This window comes from Dermacentor albipictus, chromosome 8 (assembly GCF_038994185.2).
Source record: "Dermacentor albipictus isolate Rhodes 1998 colony chromosome 8, USDA_Dalb.pri_finalv2, whole genome shotgun sequence".
In the NCBI taxonomy this organism is placed as follows: domain Eukaryota; kingdom Metazoa; phylum Arthropoda; class Arachnida; order Ixodida; family Ixodidae; genus Dermacentor; species Dermacentor albipictus.
The window spans coordinates 113,305,714-113,329,093 of NC_091828.1; the positions used below are offsets into that span (position 1 = coordinate 113,305,714).

General features: G+C 46.4%; 1 protein-coding gene across 2 annotated transcripts in view; it reads right to left on the minus strand.

Annotated features, from left to right (window-relative positions):
* Positions 1–23,380, minus strand: part of LOC135920135 ((E3-independent) E2 ubiquitin-conjugating enzyme UBE2O-like) — a 39,993-nt gene that overhangs the window by 6,907 nt on the left and 9,706 nt on the right. Inside the window, exons 8-20 of one of the 2 annotated variants that reach the window (XM_065454236.2) lie at positions 22,411–22,639; positions 18,247–18,416; positions 16,899–17,001; positions 15,948–16,092; positions 15,085–15,190; positions 12,846–13,081; positions 10,730–11,014; positions 9,686–9,899; positions 8,560–8,772; positions 4,718–4,913; positions 3,317–3,420; positions 1,234–1,296; positions 205–408 (exon numbers count right to left, since the gene is read on the minus strand). In XM_065454236.2, coding sequence (XP_065310308.2) covers positions 205–408; positions 1,234–1,296; positions 3,317–3,420; positions 4,718–4,913; positions 8,560–8,772; positions 9,686–9,899; positions 10,730–11,014; positions 12,846–13,081; positions 15,085–15,190; positions 15,948–16,092; positions 16,899–17,001; positions 18,247–18,416; positions 22,411–22,639 — 2,268 coding nt within the window. The remainder of the gene's footprint in view (positions 1–204; positions 409–1,233; positions 1,297–3,316; positions 3,421–4,717; positions 4,914–8,559; positions 8,773–9,685; positions 9,900–10,729; positions 11,015–12,845; positions 13,082–15,084; positions 15,191–15,947; positions 16,093–16,898; positions 17,002–18,246; positions 18,417–22,410; positions 22,640–23,380) is intronic. The other variant, XM_065454237.2, reaches the window with a different exon arrangement.

Sequence of the window (23,380 nt, forward strand, 5' to 3'; positions counted from 1 at the left end):
TGCCATCGCAGCTGGCCTGATATTTTATTTTTTTACTCCACCTTCACTCAGCCCCCCCCCCCTCCCCCACACACACATTTAACACATTTATCGGCAGTCCATCATAATTTGTGCCTGAATGGTACACTGAATTGCCTACTTTAATGTTCTTTTATTGACTATGCTTCACGTCTGTGAAAAGAAATGCATGGAGTTTGCCCTTGCCTTGCCACTCCATGTGCCCAAAAGACTGACGCAGACTTTGCCGCCCTCGTAAAGGTTCGGGTTGAGCCGGTCGCTGCAGTACGACACGTAGTGGCACTGCGGTGGCAACTGTGGATACTCGGCCGGCAGCTGAAAGTCGAAGAGGAACAGGCCGTCCTCGTAGGGCGTCCGGCGAGGACCTTTGATCAGCACCGAGTACAGGTCCTGCGTTTTTGGCATCCACGTTGAGGAGACACGCAGCAAGAGATGGCCAGGAGAGAGGGCCAACATACACAGAAGCAAGAGAGGCAAAAGAGGGCACCCATAGGAAGAAATCTGCATTAATTTAATGCATTATTTTGTTAGCCTTATGTGTTAGCCTAAAGGGTTTTGTATTAGTTTTGGTGTGGAAACTATCAAGCTATAGGAATATGCAGTTGTCTCGTATGCAGTCTTAGGAGGTCCCGATTCAGTCTCTGACTATGAGATCTCCTTCTGTATGCACAAATTTCTGCAATTCTTTTCATGCCTAAGTAAAACCACTTCTGACTCTTCTAACAAGGTTGCACACAATGTGTAGTACAGTTTAGTCGGAACACCTGAATTGTAATAAATACACTACAACTGCAACATTTATTTGGCTGCGTTGTGAAATAGTGACTGACATCATGCATTAGACAGACATACAAACAAACAAAATTATCTAAAGGCCTTTACAGCATGCCTGAGCTGTCTGTAACTTATAGCAGAATACTGTTCCTTTCAACAATTAACCGTACTGTACATACATGGCACTTGTGGCAACACTGTGATCATAGTCACCTATCAGCTCCAGCACTAGCGCGAATACTATACTAACACATCGTACATTATCGTACATTATTGCTCTGCTACTACTAGTCATAGACTAATGCATCAATACAAGTGTCAATAACCAAATGGGCTAATTAGTTGTATTTGAATTTTTGCTAGGGAGAACATTGTCCCTTCCTAGTAGCAGGAGGTCTCTGATGCTGCAAGAACAGTGATATCAAACGCAAAAAAACTCACCATACGATCATCGAAGGCCTTTACGTGAATGCCATCAGGTAGGGAGGACGTGAGAAGCTTGATCTGCGACAAGTCAGGGTTGTGATTACAGCATAGTCATTGTGTTAAAAATGAAAATGCAGTACAATTCCCCAAGGGAAAAAGGTGAAGCCTTTTTGGTTGGTAAAGCGACACAAGCGAATTCAACTGTCTTTGCAATGAATCAAATCCGTCGTCATTGGGAGGACTCGTGCACAATGCTTGCGAAGCAATTCCACCACGACGTCTTTAAGTTCACTATGAACAGCGCAGCGGTCACGGAACAAACTTTTCAGTGAAAGTAGACAGTTGCATCTACTGTGCATCGCAGAAGCCAGATGGTGCAGCGCCACTATCCTCCCCTTTGCTTCCATGTATTCTAGGACATTGTTTTCGAATGCAGCACTAGAGTTTCCAGCATACTCTAGCAATTGCAACACTACAAATGACAATGCTTTCTCTATTTAAATTTTTTTCCCCTTGTCTTAAAGTGGCCAGACGACAAGTAAAATTATGTCAAAGACTGCTATATAATTCAAAAAGGCACTTCTCTAATAAACTGACAAAAAAAAAGGATATATTTGTTTTTACAATAATTATATATTTGCTCGAATCCCATTGGTAACCGAGTGAAAAACCACTAAAAATTAGTGGAAAGCTTGCTTAACCCTTTAAGGTGCCTTGTACACGATTGTGTACATTGTATTTCTGGTGTTTTTTTCACGTTTAGGGCGCGCAATTTTCTATTAGGTTGGCTTTAGCGCATTCCCAAACTTTAAACTGACAACCATATGCATTTTGGGTGCCATCTGTCGCATTTTGGTGAAGATGTTCATATCGAAACAAGAAATGGCGGACGCTGGAGCAGCAAAGAGCGGTGAATCAAGTTCTTATTTTTTTAGAGCCGCTTTTTTTTATTGTGGCAAGCGAAAAAAATTAGACGCGCTTGTGCATCATATGAAGTACCGAGGAGTGATAATTTCATCCATACTGAGGAGATGACCGAACGCTAACGCTCGCACGCGCATGTGTACACGATTGTGTACAAAGCGCCGTGGTCGCTGCAGAAATGAAGAACGCTGAGAGTTGCTTTGATTTTCTTTCCAGGTTTTTTGGCCATTCGTCGTTCTTCTTTTTACAGTGCAAACAAGCATTAGAAAACCCAAAAGACAGCTGAAAGGCTTTTGGAGCTCATTGCTGATAAATGTTACAGACGTCAGAGAAAGTGACGAAGAAGAAGCCACGTGTGAAGCGACCGACGCCTGCGTTGCAGCTGTGTTCACCAACCTCACAGAAGAGGAAGATGTTGCTGCAGGGGAAACGCAAGCTGAAGAAGTGGACACTGAGAGTGCTTTTTCCTTTTGTGAACCTGGGTACCTGCAATTCTTTGCTGGACTACCACCGTGACAATCAAACGCTGCCTAGAGCTAAACTCCTATATTTGATGAATTTTCGCTTGCAAGCTGCCGAAGCATTAAGTCGGTACTACCCGAGAAAAAGCGTGGAAGGCCTTCTCTTGCAGAGATCCAAGCACCACAACCAAAGATAGGGCAAAAAAGCAAGAATATCGCTTCCTTACACCGACACGCACTGCGACTCCTTTGACCATTGGCCCGAATCCCGCGACCAGAAGGTGCGAGTTAGGTGCAAGCTCGAGAAGTGCACATGAGGCGCCCGGATATTCTGCACGAAATGCGCCGTGTCACTGTGCCTGACGAAAGAGAGAAATTGCTTCCTCACATTCCACAAGTGAATTTTGTGACCACCGAGGCGCTGTGTACACAATTGTGTACAATGTTGCAAATAATAAAGTTTCATGATAACTTTCAAGAATTCGATGGTTTTGTGTTTCTTAGGTCCCAAAAAGAATGTTTATATATAAAAAGATTTTTTTCTATGCATAATTGCAAGTGGCGCCTGAAAGGGTTAACTAACAAGCCAGGAAATGGACAACAAACCAGTTCAACTGGCCTGCCATGCTCACCCTGTGATTGAATCTTACCCTCAAAGCAATATATATATATACATATAAAAAAACTGAAAACATAATCGGATGCAAGCTCACCTCTTTCTTGACAACCTTGAAGAAGAGTTTGGGGTCGTTTGGCTGCAGTATCGACAGCTTGTACTTGTGGCAGTCCGGCACTATGTCCATCATCGAGAACACTCCTGGAGCACAATTGGCGGAAACCAAATTAATGGTTGAAAAATCGGCAGACTTTCGCGTTTCACGAAGGCTCTGAGCTCACTAACTGCTGCAGCTTTTGCAAGATAGGACACAGAACTAACAGCAGTGTTGCAAAACTATCAGAAATTGAAGACTACACACACGCTAGTGCCAAATGTGTGTCGTCTGTGTTTTTCTTTTTCTGATGTGCTACGCCTCTTGCCTACATCATGGTATATCAACAAGCCCAATGTGCAACTTTAGACAACACCATTCTGCAACACATATTAGACCCTTGCCCATTTTTCTTGCTGAAAAAAAAAAAAAAAACAGCTGTGTGCTACATTTGTACAGAACAACATTCATTTGGGCTAGATGATGCACAATTGAACTAGGAAAGAACAGCACCAACTAAGCCAATCACGAGCGGGAGAATGACACTTTCCTAGTTTAAGTATGCACCATCTAGCCCAAATGAATGCCCAACCATGCTTCGAAAACGCAGGATCCTTTCTCATGTGACAGAACTTGGTGCTTGTCCTGCATCGTTCTCCCACTCGTGATTGTCTTAGTTGGCGCTGTTCTTTCTGAGTTCCAAGTTACATTTGTACTTTGTTTAGGTGCTTTAATGTCATTTCTACATTACTTCTCTGCTTTGTAGAAATAAAAAGTTGACCCCACTGATCCGGGGCGTCCTAAAATTGGGCAAATACTGCCAATCAATCAGAGTTGCGTTTTAGCATTTCTTCCGCATTTTGTTTAATTCAGCCCACCAGATAAATATATCAATTTCATTGGCCCCGTCAGGGTCAAGTTAATGGAAGTCGAGTGTAGTTGCGAAAAGTGCTTTTCTGTCAACTGTCACTTGCGTTGAATTTTAACGTAGAATCACCTACGCTCAACTTCATAAAAACCAATGTAAAGTATGGTCTCCTTCTATGGAACACCTAGCCAGTAGAGTAAGGCCAACGTGATTGAAATATGCTCACTTTATTGAGATGGCTGATAAGATGCATTAGGCTCACATCTATGCACTAAGAAATTGCCTCCATCGCTTCATGCCATATTTTGCTGCAAGTAAAACACGGGAAACACATTTACTGCACTTCAATTGCAGTATGTCATACCAACAAGGCCAGGTATATACCTTATGTAATTCAGGTGTGATTGCTAGCCAGGTGTTTTTTTTTTTTAACTGAACCATGCTTTACATGAAGAAAGAATAGTTAAGCATCAAAGAGCCACTAGCAAACATTCTTTAATCAAGCATGAGAAGAATAAAAAAAGACAGTGCCATACCTTGACCCTTGCTATCCTGCTCGCCAGCGGCTTCACTAACAACTCCAGAGAGGCTTTCCTCGGATTCCTTCGCTGCGGCTTCGACACTGGCTACGGCTTCCAGAGCTTCGTTCACTTTCTCGACATCCACGTCCGGCTCGGAGGCAGCGTCGCTGGCTGCAATCTCAACTTGCGCTGGCGTCATGCCAAATCGAACCTATGTAACATGCCCAATAAAAGGAAAAGGGCAAAAATAGAAATGTCAACAAGCCACCTCCTTCCCACTGAAGGAACACTTAGAACAGTTTATAAAAAAACAGCAATTGTTCGCGAGATTGTGCTTTGATGCCATAGTACATCGGTAGAGGCAAAGAGATAAAAGCTGAACTAGGAGAAGAATTAGGAGAAGGATTATCATAACCTTTGTGTCCCCCCAAAAAAAGAAAGAAAGAAAGAAAGGGAGAAAAGAAAAATCCCCTTTCGAGAAGAAGAGAAAAACGTAAAATTAGGTTGTCATGCGTTTATCGTTTGTCGTCGAAGAACATTCATTTGCGATTATTAGCAGAAGAAAAACCGAAATTAGTGATTTCTTGGCACATTCATGCAACGCTCCTGGTGAGGGACATTTTTCCATGGTGATACTTCTGACTCGTTAACTGACGACAGCTAAGAGAATGCAACTTGCCCTTCAGGGAACTGTGCGCACAATTTTCGCCCAACAAATATAGTGCATTAAAAGCAAGAGCACGAAAAGAATATTGAGACCTGTAGCGCAAACCTGCAGAACACTTATGAATGGACCTGTGCTGGAAGCTTTTGTACAGTCGACTCTCGTTACAACAGGCCCTGATAATCTGACAAAAAATGTTCGTTTTATCCAAAGTCTGTAACACCCGAAACACCTCACTTCTGAAACTTTGGTCCCGATGTGCAACAATGTTATTGCAAAGAGTGAATGACGATCGTCCAAAGTAAAAAACAAACAAGAAAAGTCCCAGATTCACTCAAGAAGGGAGCGAAGCATTGACTGCGATAGCAAATTAGTAGACAGCTATGCAAAGTAAGGATGGTAGTTTTATTGGCCGCATAAAGTTGTAAACATTCCCTTGCTAACTAAATGAACAAGCACGCTATCACGCACACATACGCAAACATGAATGCATCTCGCTTGATGACCGCGGAAAGTTGCTGTCAAAATGTTGGAGTGAGGAAGCGCGGTAGCAGCAGTGAGCAAATGGACCTTCGTGCTGTCTCTCACTTCAACGGGAACTAAACGTCAAAAGCGCAGTGCATACGGAACTATCGGCACTGGGCGCACTTTGTCCATATCGCAGATTGCTTTCAAGATACGGCAGCTGCGCCAAAGCAGCACCCGCCGGAAACCCCCCCCCCCTCTCTCTCCCCCCACCCCCCTGTGCCTCATGTGCAAAGAAGACTGTGCTTCCTCACTCCCTTCCTACCTCACACCTGTGATATTGAGCTATGATCATCAGCTGACCCTCTCAAGCCAGTTGGTCAGCCCGTGTTGACATGGCAAAAGTGTTTTATACGCCTGATTTTGACAAAAATTGCTGCTAATTTCGTCTGGTGTAGCACGGTCTGTTAAAAGCGAACTTCACTGCATTAATAAAATAGGTAGAGCAAACTAAGGTTGAAATATGGTCCATTATAACCGAAAGTCTGTTGTACATGGGTCCGTTGTAATGAGCGCAGAGTGTAATACTACAAGCGAGGTTTCAGTAAAACGAATTGCAAGGCAGACTGCAGGGTGTTGTTTGCTCTCTGCATCAACATGATGTCATGCAGCAGGTTCACTCCTTACAGCACTTTTTGCAATGTTTCACATCAGGCATATTTTTAAAATGGCTGGACAGGTGCTTTCTAAGTACACTGGACATTAAATAGTTGATGTTCTCGCATCTGATATATTCCCGCAGAGAGTTCTTGCACGGCATTGACATATTGTAAACTTGACAAAACTCACTCAAGAATTGGGAAAAAGAAAAAGGGAAAATAGTTCTGCAGCAGCATGCTTTTCATGATTCTCGAATTGCCAGAACTGTGGCAAAACTACCACATTTGTTCGAATCTAGGCCAATAGTTGTTTTCCAAATACAGTCGAACCTCGATATATCGAACAGCGCGGTGATCGCAAAATAGTTCGATATAGCCAGAATTCGATATATAAAATCACGTAGAAAACGCGTCAAAAACTAGCACAAATCAATCAATGAACCAATCGTAGCGCAATAGATACTCACATGGAGCTTCAAACAAAGTATTTATTTCGTTCGCTGAAAGTACTGAAGCAGCGTAGCCTGCTTCATATTAGCAACCGCGTGCTTGACCACGGCGTCCGCAACATAGTCCAAACGGTCCGCAAGAGACGGTCCAGTGCCTTCTATTGCGCCGCAGTAGCGGCGTACAACGGCCAAAGCAGCTACAGCCTCAGTTGCAGTCCGGGAGCGGGGCAAAATCAGCGCTTGCTGGATCAGCCTCGGCAGCGTCTTCGTTTTCCCGCTCAGCAGTCCCTTCTGGCGCGATCTCACGTCTGTTAACTCTGCCACTGTTCCGGTGTTGTCGTCACCGCCAACGAAGTCCTCAATGCAAATGCTGTGTGGCTCAGCAACGACTAAGCGCTCCAACTGGCTTCATGGCCGCCTCGATCACGCGCACGGCGGGCGCGCGGATTGAGGCGGCCGGGCTGGCTCACGGCCGGTCTCGAGGGGAGCGCGCGCTCCCCTTGAGACTGGCCGTGGCTGTCTCCAAGCCGCCGCGTGTGTACGCCGCTACGTTCAAATGGCGCCCTCGGCGCAACCGATGTGGGAGCTGTCGTACGCAGCAGTCGGGAACGCCCATCGCTCCGCCGCTATCTTCGAGAGTGTTGCGGGAAAGCTCGCCTCCTGTCAACAGAGCGCACTTGGTCTGGGGCGGCGGAGTTCGATATATCCATTTTACATCCGGCCCCGTTCGAAATAAAAAATTAAAGATGCATGCGATTTTCCACGTGATATAGGAAGTGTTCGATATACACAATAATTCGATATATCCGTGTTCGATATATCGAGGTTTGACTGTAATCATATACAAAATTCTAGGGTCGGCTTAGATTTGAGGATTAAAAAAAACGTGCCAGTTTGTAATTGAAAATGTTAAATACGGTGCATGGTTAGCGCCGGCTAGAAAAGTCAGTATCGCAGCCACTACTAGCCGAACCATTAGCCAACCCAAGTACACAAGCGACATCGCCATTTTTATATGCGTCATATCGGTATGGTGGCTAAGTATCGGCGTGCGGTGTGGCGTTATCGTAATGGCACTAAACAAGTGATGCCACAAACAAAAAGTAGTGGTAGTCACAGAGGCAGTGTAAAACGTTCAAGCAGGGCGGGACTTAAGCATCGGGGAGGAAAACAATGACTTTTGTGTGCGCTGCAACGAGGAGATGATAGCAATAGGAAGATAAGCAAGCGATAACAGAGATGAGCTATTCACTGAGATCGCGCCGTGTTTCGATGCGTACGAGCCATGCCGCACGGTCTGCGCATAAGTGGCCGCACGGACGCAAGCAAGCTTGTGTCCGCAAGCGCACGAGGGAAGCAGCAATGATGACGTAGTGTGAGCTTGGTATGTTCATATTAAATAAATACCGTTTTCGTTTTGTGAATGGAGTCCTTACTTCTTTGTTCGGATTACATTCGAGGTAAGTTTTTCTTTTCTTTCTGGTTTTGGCCATTCGGGGGCCAGGTTAGAATCAGGGCCGGCCTAGATTCGAGTAAATAAGTAAATTTCCTAACTGACAGAATAATTTGGCACCTAAAGACACGGGGCTGAATGAACTCTGCGAACTTGAGTGGCCCCACCTGTACGTCCTCGTGAGCCCTCAGCAGCCTGGCCTTGAGGATGGCGCACAGCTGCTGGCAGATGTTGCGTGGCTCCAGCGAGCCGACCCCGCTGCCTTCCAGCCGGCAGCTGACGCTCGTGGGCTTCCGCAGCTGCGGGGCTGTCGGATACTGCGGCTGGGTGGCGGTCTCTTCCTTGGCTGGCTGTGTTGGCGACAGCGCACCTTCCGGTGCCTGCGACGAAGTGCAATGTACAGAAGTGAACAAAAGTACGAGTTGCCCTGTATTGAAGTGGTCCACTTCTGTCACATCTTCTATGAACATGCAGAGGCGCTAAACTGGCACCAAAAAAAAAGGTGGCAAAGACAAGCAAGAAGATAATTTTACAGTGGGAGTAAAAGCAAGCACCGTTTGCTCCACTGAAGAGTTACTACCTAATGTACTGAGTTCAACAGAAATTTGTAGGGTAGAGGAACAATTGCAAAAGAAAAAGCTGCCATATACCTGAAAACAGATTGCTAGTTTCCTGAAAAACACATTTTGCGGGCGATGATAATGCTTGGTCCTGGCCTAGATAAGGGTGAAGCACCAGTGCCTCATCAGCGACTGCAAGTTCAGTTTGGTTGGTTGGTTGACTGACTGATTGATTGATTGGAGGGGTTAGTGATGTAAGCCAACAAAGAGTCTACGAGAGACATTGCGGGGAAGGGCTGTGAAATAATTCTAACCGCCCGAGTATTAATGTGCAACCGGGAGCATGGAACACAAGGTTATTTTTCTTCACTAAACTCCCACTGGAATGTGGCCAGTGTGAATGGGAGTCGAACCTGGAGCCTTGTACCCAGCAGCAGAATGCCACTGCTACTGAGCTGCCACGGCAGGTACTGCAAATCTTCATTTCACAATGCCAAAAAACTGTTGTACCTGCAAAGTAATTTGACACTTGGCAGGAGCCTTTGGGGAATGAAGCCACCTTCCCCAAAGTGTCCCAGCCATCATCGATAGCAAACTTGTTTTGAAAACATTATCTAGCATCAGAATCTTTATGATGACTTCAACTCATTCTGGTTGCATTCTGCTGTCTTGTAACACGTCCCCTCTGCCACACGACTCTGAGGGTAGCCCAAAACAAAGTGGCTGTACACACCTGCAGCTGCTCGTTGATGACATTTTCCTCGGGGATGTCGGGCGTGCCCAGCTCGTCGTGCAAGGCGGCATCCAGGGAGGCCGAGAAGAGGCGCGTGATCTGCTCGGACATGTGCTGGGGGCTGTTGATGCGGCCCCGCTGCCGGATGCGCTCCACCAGCACGTGCAGGTGCCGCTGCTGGAAGTAGTTGGTTCCCAGCAGCTGGTCAAAGTGCCTGGGTGGGGGATGGCACCGGAGGAGAATATGCCACTCAGCCACTCAGTGAGCGCGATTTCCGGATAGATCTAGGACCGGCCAATTGCCAGTTGAACCAATGGAAAACTTGGTTGACTCATAGATACACTAATCTGTTAGTTGACTGGCTGAATAACTTGGCAGGTTGATTGACAGTTATGCTGACCGACCAACTGATGGACTGGCCAGCTGTTTGAGTTACACATCAACTGACTGACTGGTTGATTGATTGACAAACCCTTTGGAGGATTGCCTTCACTGATTACCTCATTCTTTGATTTACAACGTGATTGATGGTCTGGCTGAGCATCTGATTTGCTGACTGATTCATCAATTGGCTTGCTGATCAACCATTTGGTTGACTGATAATCTGACACATTTTTTGACCGACTGATTGACTGACTGTCCGACTGAGACTAACTGATTCATGTACTCTTCGACAGATTGGGTCATCGACTGACTGACCCATTTGGTGGTTGTCTCATTCATCGATTGTTATTTGCCGAGTGATTCGCACATTGCTTCAATGACCAAGTGATCGACGAACTGACCAACTGAGCTAGTGCTACAACACGCTACATTTAGGCCATACAGGAAGAGGGCAAGTTCAGGAAACAGGGAAATTTTTAGTTGCTACATATTCAGAGACATCACATGAGAAAAGCTCTGGGCAAAATTTCCTGCGCAAGCAACTCTGAGCATGCTAGAGCGAACTTTTAGGCCAGCCCGAATCTTTGAGCTCCTCGATGTGCAACGATTACAGGGAGGCCCCTCAAGGTCTTCCCATTTTCCAAGGTCTTCCCTACTCACTTGCAGTGCCTGTACAGCTCGAGGAGCCTACGGATGACCGAGCACGACTGCTGCCCAGGGTTCTGCGTGAACGTCTCTTCTAGCCGAGCCATGCTGAGCCGCAGGAGCTCAATCTGCCCCTGCATCTTGGTGCGCAGGCTCTGCGGGTCCGAAAGGTCAACCGGAGCTTCAGCCGCGGCCGCGGCTGTGGCCACAGCAGCGGGGGCCTCGTCCTTGGCACTGTCGCCATCGATGGGCGGCGGTTCGATGAGCTCCGATGGGGCATTTGCATCGTCTGGGGACATCCTGTGCGAAAGCCCATTGACAAGACGTTCGTTTTTTTTTTTTCGAGGAGAGGGGGAATGGGGGGAGGGAAGAAGCGGGCGGAGAAGGAAACCAGGAAAGCCTTAAACACAGGCATTAAAGCAGGCCAGATATGTAGGTACTCTTCTAAATATACATTGCTCTTTTGCCTCAAATTTTCCACTGGGGGTTGCCTTGGCACATGGAACCAGTAAAGTACTAGGCTTCCCTATGTTGTTTATGGTGGCCAGCATAGTTAAAGTTCACTGTGGGATCATGCGGCTACATGTGCTTGTGTTGTTAACTGTTTGCAGCAGCTACTCTATGAATTAAGAGAAGTAGCAGGCGCCATTTAGTGGGCACCAACATCTACTTGCATACAGCTAATAAATACAATAAAAATAATTGTGCAGCTTTTAACATCGCTCCCCTTCAGTGGAAGAATCGAATTAATTTTGGCTGCCTAGGGCTTTCTTTTTAATGCGCATCCACGGCACGGTGACAAGAGTATTTTCGCATTCCATGCCGATCAAAATGAAGCCGCCACAGGTGGAAGTCCTGTGGCGGCTTACCTTGCGCACAGCATCACAATGCCATAGCGACTAAGCGATGGTAGTGTGTGCTTAAATGACTGAGCTATTACGTGCTGAAGCAACGATGGCATTATAAGGCACGCCTTAGTTGGGGTCTCTGGAGCAATTATCAACACCTGTGGGGGGTTGAAGTTTGAAGGGGATGAAGTACACAAGCGCCCTTACACTTCACTGTAGAGTTTGCTACTATTGACAGTTCTTGATAAAACTTCAGTCGTAAGTGACCGTCTGTGCCAATACAAAACGCCGTGCCCAGCCATCAGACAAAACCAGGCATGCAACGGGGGTTCCAGCCAGTTTCACTGTTCGTGAACTCACATAAGCCAACTGAGAGACGGGGTTGTTTTCTGACTAAACACTTTTTTTCTCTCTCTTGTGGTGACACAGGACGGACCATTGTAGCCCACATGAACAAGCAGTAAAGTCGCAGCAACGGCTTATTATAGGACATACTGTTGCAGGCTGGTAATGGGTTTATGACTGGCCAAAACTGGCTAACTTATTACTTGCTAACTTATTACTGGCCTGGCACATATTGAGCCCAAACTGAGCAGTAGCACATATTGAGTGCACACATTATTGATATACTATACACATGCACATAGGCAGCAGAAAACTAGGAACGTCACAAACTGACAAGCAGCGCACTTTTTTTTTTTCCAGACAACAGTGACTTTTTCAGTGACTTTGTTGTCGCCACTTTCGCCTGCTTCAGGAACTCGTCTGCATAAAGTTGCTTGAAGCAGGTACCCCTCCGGTGTTCTTTCACCACTAGTAGACTTCCAAAAGAATGGCGAGATACCGACAAGTAAAACTTGGCGAAACACCCGTAATAACGTAGAATAAGCTCAGGCTCTTCAACTACGAAAAATCCTGAAGAGACTGCAGGTATGTACACCCTACAATGCCCTTTTCAAACAATTAATAAGGTTTCATGTTCTAAAGTGAACACGGCGTCAACGAGCATCGTCGTAGCAGAAGGCTCCCGACACATTTTGCCAATTCGCGGTTTCTTAACATGCCGCAAAAGCACAGTACTCGAGCGTTTTGGCATTCCACACTTAGCGGAATGCAGTCGCTACAACTGGGTATCAAACCCAGGATGCCGCTTACCGCAGATGAGCATCATGGCAGTGGCAAACGCAACACCCATTTCAAGCCACGCAGAAGCACCCCTCCGACAGTTATCACGGCAAGCGCCGCGGAAAGGCTGATAGGAAAGTGGTGGTGGGCACACTTACGGGTCCCCGGCCAGCGACTTCTCCGACTGGGTCTCCCAACTGTCGTCGCCCGAGCAGGACTCGTCGTCGACCTCCTCGTCCCCGTCGTCCCAGAGGTCGTCCGAGTCGTACTCGCCGATGCGGTACAGTTCCTGGGGGTAGCACAGCGACGTCTTGCCACTCACCCACTGAACCTCCACCTTGCCCGCCGGGTGGACATCCACCACCTGGCCCGCCGTCGACTCGGACTCCTTGTCCTACGCGGGCAATCGCACGAGCACTCTCAATTGCACTGACACGTTGACAAGTGGTGTAACATTGTTGAGAATGTGAGTACGTGTTCGCAATACAATTGCTATGTATGTTAAACCATTGAGCCATCTACATGCCTCCCGCTGGTCCCTGTAAAATGTCCGAGTCATTTTCTTTTCTTAGTGATTTACAGGAAAGCCTCGTTAATTTGGATTTCACGGGACCAGAAAAAAATTTAGAATTAACTGAATGTCGGAGTACTGAGCATTACAAGAGAACCAATAAACGAGTGCTTACTACAGCAACATGCATTTATTCGCGGAATTGCAAATCCTGCTTTTATTTTTAATGATAATGCAATTCTTGCCATATCATGACCGATTTGAGAGCTCACGGACAAGATCAGACGAGTCCGAATGATCCGATTTTTTTTTCAATTAATGAGGATTGAATTAACTATCTTTTACTGTGTCACCGAACCTCCTCAGTAAACTGTGTCACTGTGTGTTATGTGCTATGAACTTGAATTAAATTCTCCTACTCGACAAATGTGCGGCTCTATGACTTTTGCGTGTGTGCACAGTTATGCACGTCAAGATAGTTCATCAAAAGGAAGCACCTATGAAAATAATTACGTTTAAAACGTGTCTCATGCACCTTCTAAACACTCCTGACTCGACCTGTGCATTGTGTAATAAATAACATGTCTAAAGTGTTTTAGAAAAACGAGTTGGAAAGCAGACATCTCGGTGTTTGCTCTAGGTGTCGGTATGTCATCATTGTGGTGTGCTTTGCTTCTTTGATTCTCTTCGAAGGCAAGGTCCTTTTAGCTGATTTTAACAGTGTTGGCGTATCTGGGATCTGGCTATCTTGTAACCACTGCCGGAAAAGAAGGGTTGGTTAGGTGACTTGTAAATTTACCTACCTCCTGCATCCACTGTGTTTCCGCAACAGATTAAAGGCTATCTGTTCCTACCAATCATGTCTCTAAGAACCTCACACTTTGCTCCCAATTTCAGCTAGAACACCGTCAACTTGTGCATGTTCTCTAATCTCCATGGATTACATTCGATATGCCTGCCATTTATTATTTTCATAGGTGGTTGTGTTGCACTCGAGTTTCCAATCCAACTTCTATACTAGCCTTAAAATTTTGGTATGGGTGAAGTGCAGACTTATTCTTTCCTCTTTCAGCTCTAAATTTTGTTGTTGTTGCTGTTGTATTGTGCACTGAACGCGGAGGAAGAGCGTGAGTGTCCATCTAACCTGTGCTGCTTAATTTGCAATTCCTTATAGTGTGCCATTTTTTTTACTTGTTTATTATATTTACATTATCCTCACCGCTAACCTTCTCCCGTGTTTAAGCGACTGAGCCATCCTTGTGAATAAGATTCATTCATTCTTTCAAGACAACACCATGAACTTCACAAATGGGACACTAAAAGCAAAAGAACTCTATCAGTTAAGACTGATAAGGCGTTCGTTGAAAACTATGTTGTCGCTAATTTTGAAATCACAGTTTGATTATTAGAATGGGAAGTGAAACTCAAAGTTTCATACTTTAAATTTCGTGCCAAATCCCCCATTGCTGGTAAATCACTGTGATGTCATCGATTCCAAAGTATTCTTGTCATATTTAGGCTCCATGTTCAATCTTGGGCTTCTTCAGAATACAATGCAGTCTATCTCTACTGCTACAGAATTAACTTAGGCCCTGGAAGACGCTGCCAAAATCAATGATGTCACTGGCAAGCTGGTGGGGGAACTTCAAGGAGGCGTCGCCACCGATCCTTTTGTTATTGCACTTTTTCCGGCTTGCCAAGTACCTTATTATTGTAAGAGTGGTGTCTTTGACAATGTGGAAGGGCAATTTACTGACACAAAAGAAGTCATTTTTCTCATTACAGTCCCTCCATGTAAGCACACAAGCATGCACAAACGAAGAAAGTTCTAAGACGAAACACGCACACAAACCCCACAAGAAGCAAAGGTTGAAGAGGAGACTCACCTCAAAGTTGGCAACCCTGATGACGCAAGAGGCCGGCCTGTACTTGAAGTCTGGGTGATCCTTGATGTCATAGACGCTCACCTCTTCAATACCAAGCTCTTCAGGGCTGAGAGCAGGAAAGAAGCAACAGCGGATTATTGCTTGCAATTAGTCAAGTTATCCTTGTAGTATTTTGTTAATTATTTTTTTTGCAAGCTGACAACAAGTAGTGCATTGTATGCTGCGGGAGATCCATTTCTTTTTTTTTACATTTGTGCAACCCATGCACTTGACAAAATCTACAAAATGGATGTATACCCCGGACAAAGCCAAGAGATTTGGTGTCCCTATCGTTTAAACGAAGAATAGTACTGATGAAGTACAAATATGTTAAATTAGCAATAATCCTGTGCTTAGGCCCAGTGATCTGGTTACCACTTATCAGCACTTCATAGTGCTGATAATGAAAGAGAAAAAAAATTGTCATCTACCTGACTGTAGCTTCGACTGTAGCTATCGAGTGGAGCATTGTGCTAGAGTTGGGTGGACAACCATTTTTCTTGTTTGACTGAACCTTCACTTGGTATTATTAAAGCTTGCAGCACAGGTCCATTCAGCCGTGTTTTGCAGGTTTATGCTACACATTTAAACATTCTTTTCATCAGTGCTCTTGCTTTTGATGCATTATATTTGTTAGGCACAGTTGTGCGTACAGTGACTTGAAGGCCAAGTTGCATTCTCTTAGCTGTCATCAGTTGACGAGTCAGTCAGAAGTGTCACCATGTCAACTCCAAATTGCAGGCTTCCAAAGAATTAACTGGCCATGCACAGTGAGCGGTCTTAAATGATAAATGCTTGACAAGGTCATGGGATCATCAACTCACTGGGGGTCTGCACCGGCCATGTAGGTCTTGAACTTTGTCACCACCGCTGTCCTGCCGGAGTGGTCCACCTTTTTGACTACAGCATACTCGTGAGCTGGAGGGGTGTCTTGAAAATGAGAGAGAATGGCCGAGTCGGCCAGAGCGACTACGGGACCATTTTTTGCCGTGTCGGCACCACAATGTTAAAGAATAGGGGAGGGAGGGGAGAGGAGGGTTTCAATAGACACACTATTAACAGACGACAACCAGGCGATTATCAGCAGCAGAAGCTGACAATTGGGAAACCGTCAAAGCCTTCACATGTCACTTCTAAGTCACTCACGAGCTTAGAACGACAGAAAGCTGAGCTAGTTGGTAAGGATTCATTATGCAAAAAAGAAGTGAGGCGTGCAGACATGACACAAGAGTAGAGAGATATGAGTAGAGTGATAGAACGGCGTTCGTGTTGTCCACTTCTCTACTCTTGTGTCCTGTCTGCACGCCTCACTTCTTTTTTGCATAATGAATACTTACGAGCTGTATGGAGTTAAGCAAGGGCAAATGACTGAATCAAAAGCTTACAGGCGTCTGTTTACAATCTGCATTCACAGGCATCCACCTTTTTTATTGTTTAATTTTTAAGCCTTTAGTGGTGGTTTCTATGTGTGGTTGCATTACAATAATAATAATGCACTCACATTACCTTTTGGCATCTAAGAAATAACTTTACCTGTTATGTTTCAGCAAATGTGGTACATCAAAATTGGGATGCAAGAAAACAGCTACAAAATGCGAATTTTGCTATGTCAACTAACTAGAGCACCAGCAGATTACGCACACACTTCAACAAAAAGTTTCCATTCCTCGGTCATTGTTGGCCTTGCACCAGCTCAGGAATTATGCAAATATTGACAAAACAAAAACATTTTCTGCATAAGCCACACTGAATAACAGAAGATGTCGTGAAAATACCTGTGTTTTCTACAACAAAGTCCCCGGGAAAGAATTCGTGGCCATCCAAATGGTGGATGGGGTAGAGGTCTGCAGATGGAATGCCGCTTTCCACACTGCCGTCCTGCGATGAAAAAGCAAGCAGAAATATTCTGTCATTTTTGTGCATGCTTAATATGACTATCAGCTACTCCAGTTTTCAACCTAGCCATATAATATAATAGAGGCTGAAGAAAATGTCAAAAAAAAAGAAAGAAGAAAAGAAGAAAATTGGCCGATGATTACACTTCTTGGTAATGCGATCTTGGAGTGCAGCTGCTGCCTTATTTCACCAACAGGCAACCACATACGAAACATGCAATGCCGAACGGAGATGGTTCTGCATTTCGGATTGGGTAGCACACACTGCGACCCGCTGCTACGAGCCAGCGCTCCTGCGATGCGCCATATTATAGTGGGTCAGCACCGCGGAGAGCGGGGCTGGGGATTAACAATTATTATTTGATGTTTCTTCTGAGGTGGGATGAGGAAATGGGTGGAGAACAGGGGTACTGAGTAGAGGTCACACACTCTTTCACTCATATAGGCCTCAATGTGGCCGCACAAGGTTGCGGTGGGACGTAGAAGTAAGGGGACGAAACGCCATAACTGTCTTTCGAGTCACCGCAACGGCACTGCGCCAGGTAAGGGGACGTATAGGGCAAGAGTGGAGGCGGGAGAAGGACAGCCGGGCACAAGCGCTGCCAGAGGCGACAAATGCCACTGAGGAATGCGCCCCGCAAATGGGGAAGCAAGAGACACAGCCGAGAGCCGTACAAACATGCAACGCGGAGACGGAGGAGTGGAGAGCCGTGGATCACGTGCGAGGCTACAAGGGGGCGCCCGCCGCGGGCACCGCAGCTGCGGGAGAAGGGACGGCGAGAGTCGCCGCAACTAGAGTGTACTAGAATGCGTAGTCCAGTACACTCTACAGCAATGGTGCTGTGCGGAGGAAGGGGATGAGAGGATAAGCGAGAACACGTGATCCGGCTTTGGAGGACAAGGGGAGAGCAAGACACGCGCTGTGCGCGAGAGATGGCAGCAGGAGCGCGCGCAGCTAGAGCGGCACACGGATGATAACCTTGGTTACGACAAGGCACGACAACGAGGCACGACGGCGAGGCAGCCGGCGACGCGAAACGGGTACCATAGAGCTGCGCTTTAAAATGAAACAAAGAAAACACAGATTTCACGCGACGTGGTAACTGACGATGTGTAAAGCATTTTCATGATGCAAAATACGCAAAGCGCATCCATGATGCAAAATAAAGTGAATGGATGAATGAAACAGTGTCCGTAAGTGTGCCAGAGCTGCTTGCTGCCCTCTCACCTGCCAGACGACCTGGGCAGTGGTGTAAGTGGCCAGGGTCTCGGTGACCAGCACGTCGCCGGGCTTCATGGAAGGCTGCTCGGCTGGCTGACGCTTGCGTGTCCGCCGCAGTTTGCGCTTCTTCAGCAACTTGGTGGCCAGCGACGGGCCGTGCTTGCCTCGCCGGAATGCTGAGAGACACGATGGCAGGCAGTGATCCCAACAGACGCATTGTTTTTATCACAGTACTAGCAACTTTCACCACCCACAATCTCACTTGGTGTAAACATGCCAGGACTGTCACTAGGCTAACCTTTCCAGATGTCATTAAGCTTTCTTGCTCTCTGGTGAGAACACTTAAAGGGGCACTAGGAGAAGCACTAAATCAGTTTTAGGCTGATAATGCTTTCTTACAAAATCTTATTTCCAATAAGTTCGCAGTAAAAGGTTGATTAATAGCAGGAAGAATAAAGGTCAAGGTTTTATTCCATAACGCTCATGCCAAAACCCAAATTGGTCCTTTGTGGCTTTGAACAACCCCTCACAAGAATTAGGAAGAAACAGTGCCAACTACGACGATCATGAGAGGGGGAACGACACGGGACAAGCGCTAGTTCTGTGTCGTTCTCCCTCTCGTGATCGTCGTAGTTGGGTCTGTTCCGTTTTAATTCAAGTATGCACCATCTAGCCCAAATTAATGTTGTCCCTTACAAGACTAGCCTTAGATTTGCACGGCAGGCACGAAAAAAATGTTTCACCTGACTAGCGTGCTCACACATCTACGCGGACGGCGGAAAGACAAGTGACCTGTGTAATCGGTGCTGGCTTAGTAATTTGGTGTTCCCTAGATAATAGTAGACTATACTGTGGATCTTGCTTCCTAGGTACCTAAGCGTTCTTGTCATATAATGCTAGCAGACTTCCAAGCGTGTGCGGTACTGTTCCCTCTCACAAAATTTGTAAGAACTAAAATTCGTCATAAATTTTCCTGATATTTGATTCAATATTCGGCTTTTTCTTGATTCAACTTGATATTCGATTCAAAATTTACTATTCGATATTCACTCCCCCCCCCCCCCACTAATTTCTATTTGCTTAGACCACTCTTTGAACCAAAAAATTGATATTCACGCAAGCCTAATTATTTTGTATCTGGCCCACTGTGGTTGAGTAATAGTTCTTAATACAGTCAAACCTCGATATATCGAACACGGATATATCGAATTATTGCGTATATCGAACACTTTCTATATCACGTGAAAAATCGCATGCATTTTTAATTTTTTATTTCGAATGGGGCCGGATGTAAAATGGATATATCGAACTCCGCCGCCCCAGACCAAGTGCGCTCTTTTGACAGGAGGCGAGCTTTCCCGCAACACTCTCGAAGATAGCGGCGGCGCGATGGGCGTTCCAGACTGCTGCGTACGACAGCTCCCACATCGGTTGCGCCGAGGGCGCCATTTGAACGTAGCGGCGCACACACGCGGCGGCTTGGAGCCAGCCACGGAAGCGCGCGCTCCCCTAGAGACCGGCCGTGAGCCAGCCTGGCCGCCTCAATCACGTGCGCCCGCGCCCCCCGCCGTGCGCGCGTGATCGAGGCGGCCGTGGAGCCAGTTGGAGCGCTTTGTCGGTGCTGAGCCACACAGCATGTGCATTGAGGACTTCGCTGGCGGTGACCACAGCACCGGAACAGTGGCGGAGTTAACAGACGTGAGATCGCGGCAGAAGTGACTGCTGAGCGGCCAAACGAAGACGCTGCCGAGGCTGATCCAGCAAGCGCTAATGTTGCCCCGCTCCCGACTGCAACTGAGGCTGTAGCTGCTTTGGCCGTTGTACGCCTCTACTGCGGCGCAATAGAAGGCACTGGACAGTCTCTTGTGGACCGTTCGGACTATGTTGAGGACGCCGTGGTCAAGCACGCGGTTTCCAATATGAAGCAGGCTACGCTGCTTCAGTACTTTCAGCGTACGAAATAAATACTTTGTTTGATGCTTCATGTGAGTATCTATTGCGCCACGATTGGTTCATTGATTGATTTGTGCTAGTTTTTGACGCGTTTTCTACGTGATTTTATATATCGAATTCTGGCTATATCGAACTATTTTGCGATCACCGCGCTGTTCGATATATCGAGGTTCGACTGTATGTGCTAAATTCAGTCTCTGGGCTGTTTAGAATAAAATGTAATCCACCTTACCAGACGAAAAATTTACTAGGCCTGAGTGAACGCCATCAAAGCACCAGCAACATGGCAAGAATGGGCCTTCGCCTGTAGTTTTTGCGTCTTTTCCCTTCGCCTGTTGTTTTTGGGTCTTTTCTGGCTTAGCAGGCCTCTTCTCGTGGTAACAATGGCGTTCTTGGTTTTGTAAAAGGGTAATTTACTAATACAGCTAATATTGCTTTTTCGTTGGTGTCTTTCCAAGCAGCAGCTGACCTTGATGGCTGAGTTGTGCAATTACGCCAATAGAACTTGGCACGCCATAACCTTATCTACTTTAGTGCCAAGAAAGACCTTCCCTCCACAGCATAATAGCGAGCTGCGGAAGTAAGCTCTAACGTCCAGCCGTTGCCTCCTTTGAACCACACGAGCAACAGACACTCCGATACCCATAGCCTTGTTGTGCCCGAAGAAGGCACCCAGTAATTCATCCGTCTATCCACAGGTAATGCTGCAATTTGAATGCTTCTAAACTATGCTAAAAAGCAACGGTGACGATGCACTTAACACAGCTAAACCCACCCGTTATGAACAACTTGTAAGAACAAGTACTGTGGTAAATTATTTAGTGTGCTTTGTATTTTTCTCCGCAGTTTAGAGACTAAAACGTTTTCCTCAAATGCAATGCTTTCCGAGAAACCCCCAGGTTTCCTTTGTAGCTCTGTGCTTTAGTTAAGTGTACGACAATGTTTCTTCCCTTTCACAAAACATTTCACAGGTTTTCTTTCACATTTGGCCTTCAGTCAATGAAAAAGTTAGGTCATCGGTACTCCTTTACACGGGGTGCTTTCAACCGCAATCTAGAAATTTGTTCATTATCCGGCTTGATTGCGTTTGAAAGTGCCTTGGGCAACTGGGGTATTAACCCTTTCGCTGTCACGGACATACCGGTACATCATCGCGCTTCCCCCCCACAGTGTCACTGACGTACCGGTACGTTCTCTATCATGCGTTCAAAATTTCGCACCTGAGCGCCTGGCGCTCCTGGATTGGCCACGCCATCTGTTGACTCTTTCTACAAGATCGTATATTCGCCTGGACCTGTGTTAGTCCATGTATTGAAGAGTACGGTGCGGCTGCCACTCCCCACTTTCTCTTTGCTGAGTGGCGCGGTGGCTCCGCGTTCGCTGGATCATGCGTCGCGCGCGTATGGTTATAAGTTCAAGGGTTGTTCTGCCATCTCCGCTGGTTTGAAGGTTTTTTTTTTCTTCTGTTGGTGTGCCTGCTACGGCGCGTCAAGTTCAGGCGCACGTGCCGTTGTCTCTCCGAAAAGAGTGACTCGATTGCTGCTTTCGCTCTCTCGCCGCACCCTCGCGCCCAGCTTGCAGCAGTAAACGTAAAGCCCTTTGAACTTTGTTTAGCCTTTTTCCATTTTCCTCTGTCTTCTTGATCACGCAACGTCCCATTTCTCTCCGTTGTGCGGGCGACTGAAAGCGCATCCTCCCTGCGCGCGGTTACTTTCAGATGGCTGATCGCGCGGACCTTTGCCTGCTCATTGGAGCGGTGGTTCAATTCCGATTCGGAATACGAGCCGAGCTCGGATTCGGACTCGGACAGAGTCGCATGCGAGGAGGAGGGTTCCGCATCGTCAGATTCAGATGTTGAACGGATTTTATAGTCAGGCTGATGATGATGATGATGTTTACTAACAACAGCTGCAGAACACTGAAATGTGCATATTGCATTCACTATGTTGTTTGTATACCAATCATAATCAAAAATAAATTGCTAGGTTCATTCCCTGTTATGCTCGTTCCCTGAAACAAAGCTGACACTGGGGGTGCGTCACGGCCAGAAAGGTCCGACAGCGAAAGGGTTAAATGTAGTGGGTCATGAATTTCCAACAGAAAAGCAATTACACAATCTCTTATTGGCCACTACTGCACATATCTCCGAAAGCAGTTGATCTGGGTGTATAGCCCCACAGTCACTGCCGTGAAGCATCTCTCCTAGGCGGCACTCACCGGGAGTCCGCCTGTGGTGGTGGTCCATCGAGGACGCCGTCGAGGCACTCGTCACCGAGACCGAGTCGGACCCACTCGCCTCGTCATCCTCGACGTCCTCGTAGTCCGAGTCGCTGCCGTCCTGGCACGGTTTGAAGTCACGGTTGTTCTCGGAGTCCAGGGTGTCGCCGTGGCTGGCCACCGCGGCGGCTGGCTGCTGCCGGACTCCCTCGTTCTCGGGTGCCTGCGGCTGGCAAAGAGAGATGCGCTCGATCACGATCGGTCAACCCGTCAAAGTCAGCCCGTGCAACAAACAGTCCAGAACTGGCATGTTACTATGGTAGCGAGTGCACGAACACTCTAGGTATGATCGCTAAATGCTAAACCTTGTTATCACTTTCAATGCTTTGCCCTTTGCGCAAAAGTAAGCTGTTTGAAGTGAGAGTTTATCTGACGTGACACATACTACCTGTAGGCGACGTGAGGGGACTCGGACAAAGGGCTCTGCAAATTAGCTTGACTGGATGTGGGACGCCCAAAAAGATTCGCAGACAGATGCATAATGAATACGAACCTATGTACAGTTAAACCTCTCAATGTAACATACTTCACCATGACGAAATTCTTGATATAACAAAGTATTTAAGCGTGATTTTTTATTATCTTCCGATTAAATTTAGCTTCTAGATTTCGCGGAGGGATTTTTGAATGTATAAACGTAGTGAAAATGCACTTTTCCGAAAAATCAACCTTTTTGTGATTTTTTTGCTGTTTCAAGACCCGCGTCTCCCGTTAACTTCTTATAAGTTCATGTCTATAGAACATCATGTATCTTGAACCTCAATATAGTGACGTGTGCTTATACGCGGTTTCAATATACGAAAATTTCACTGCCGTAGCAAAGGAATACTGAGGCAATAAATGGAAACATCCATGAACGCATGGGGTATTGGTCGGCACAGCATCAGGCTTGGGGGTCTTGGTGGAAAAT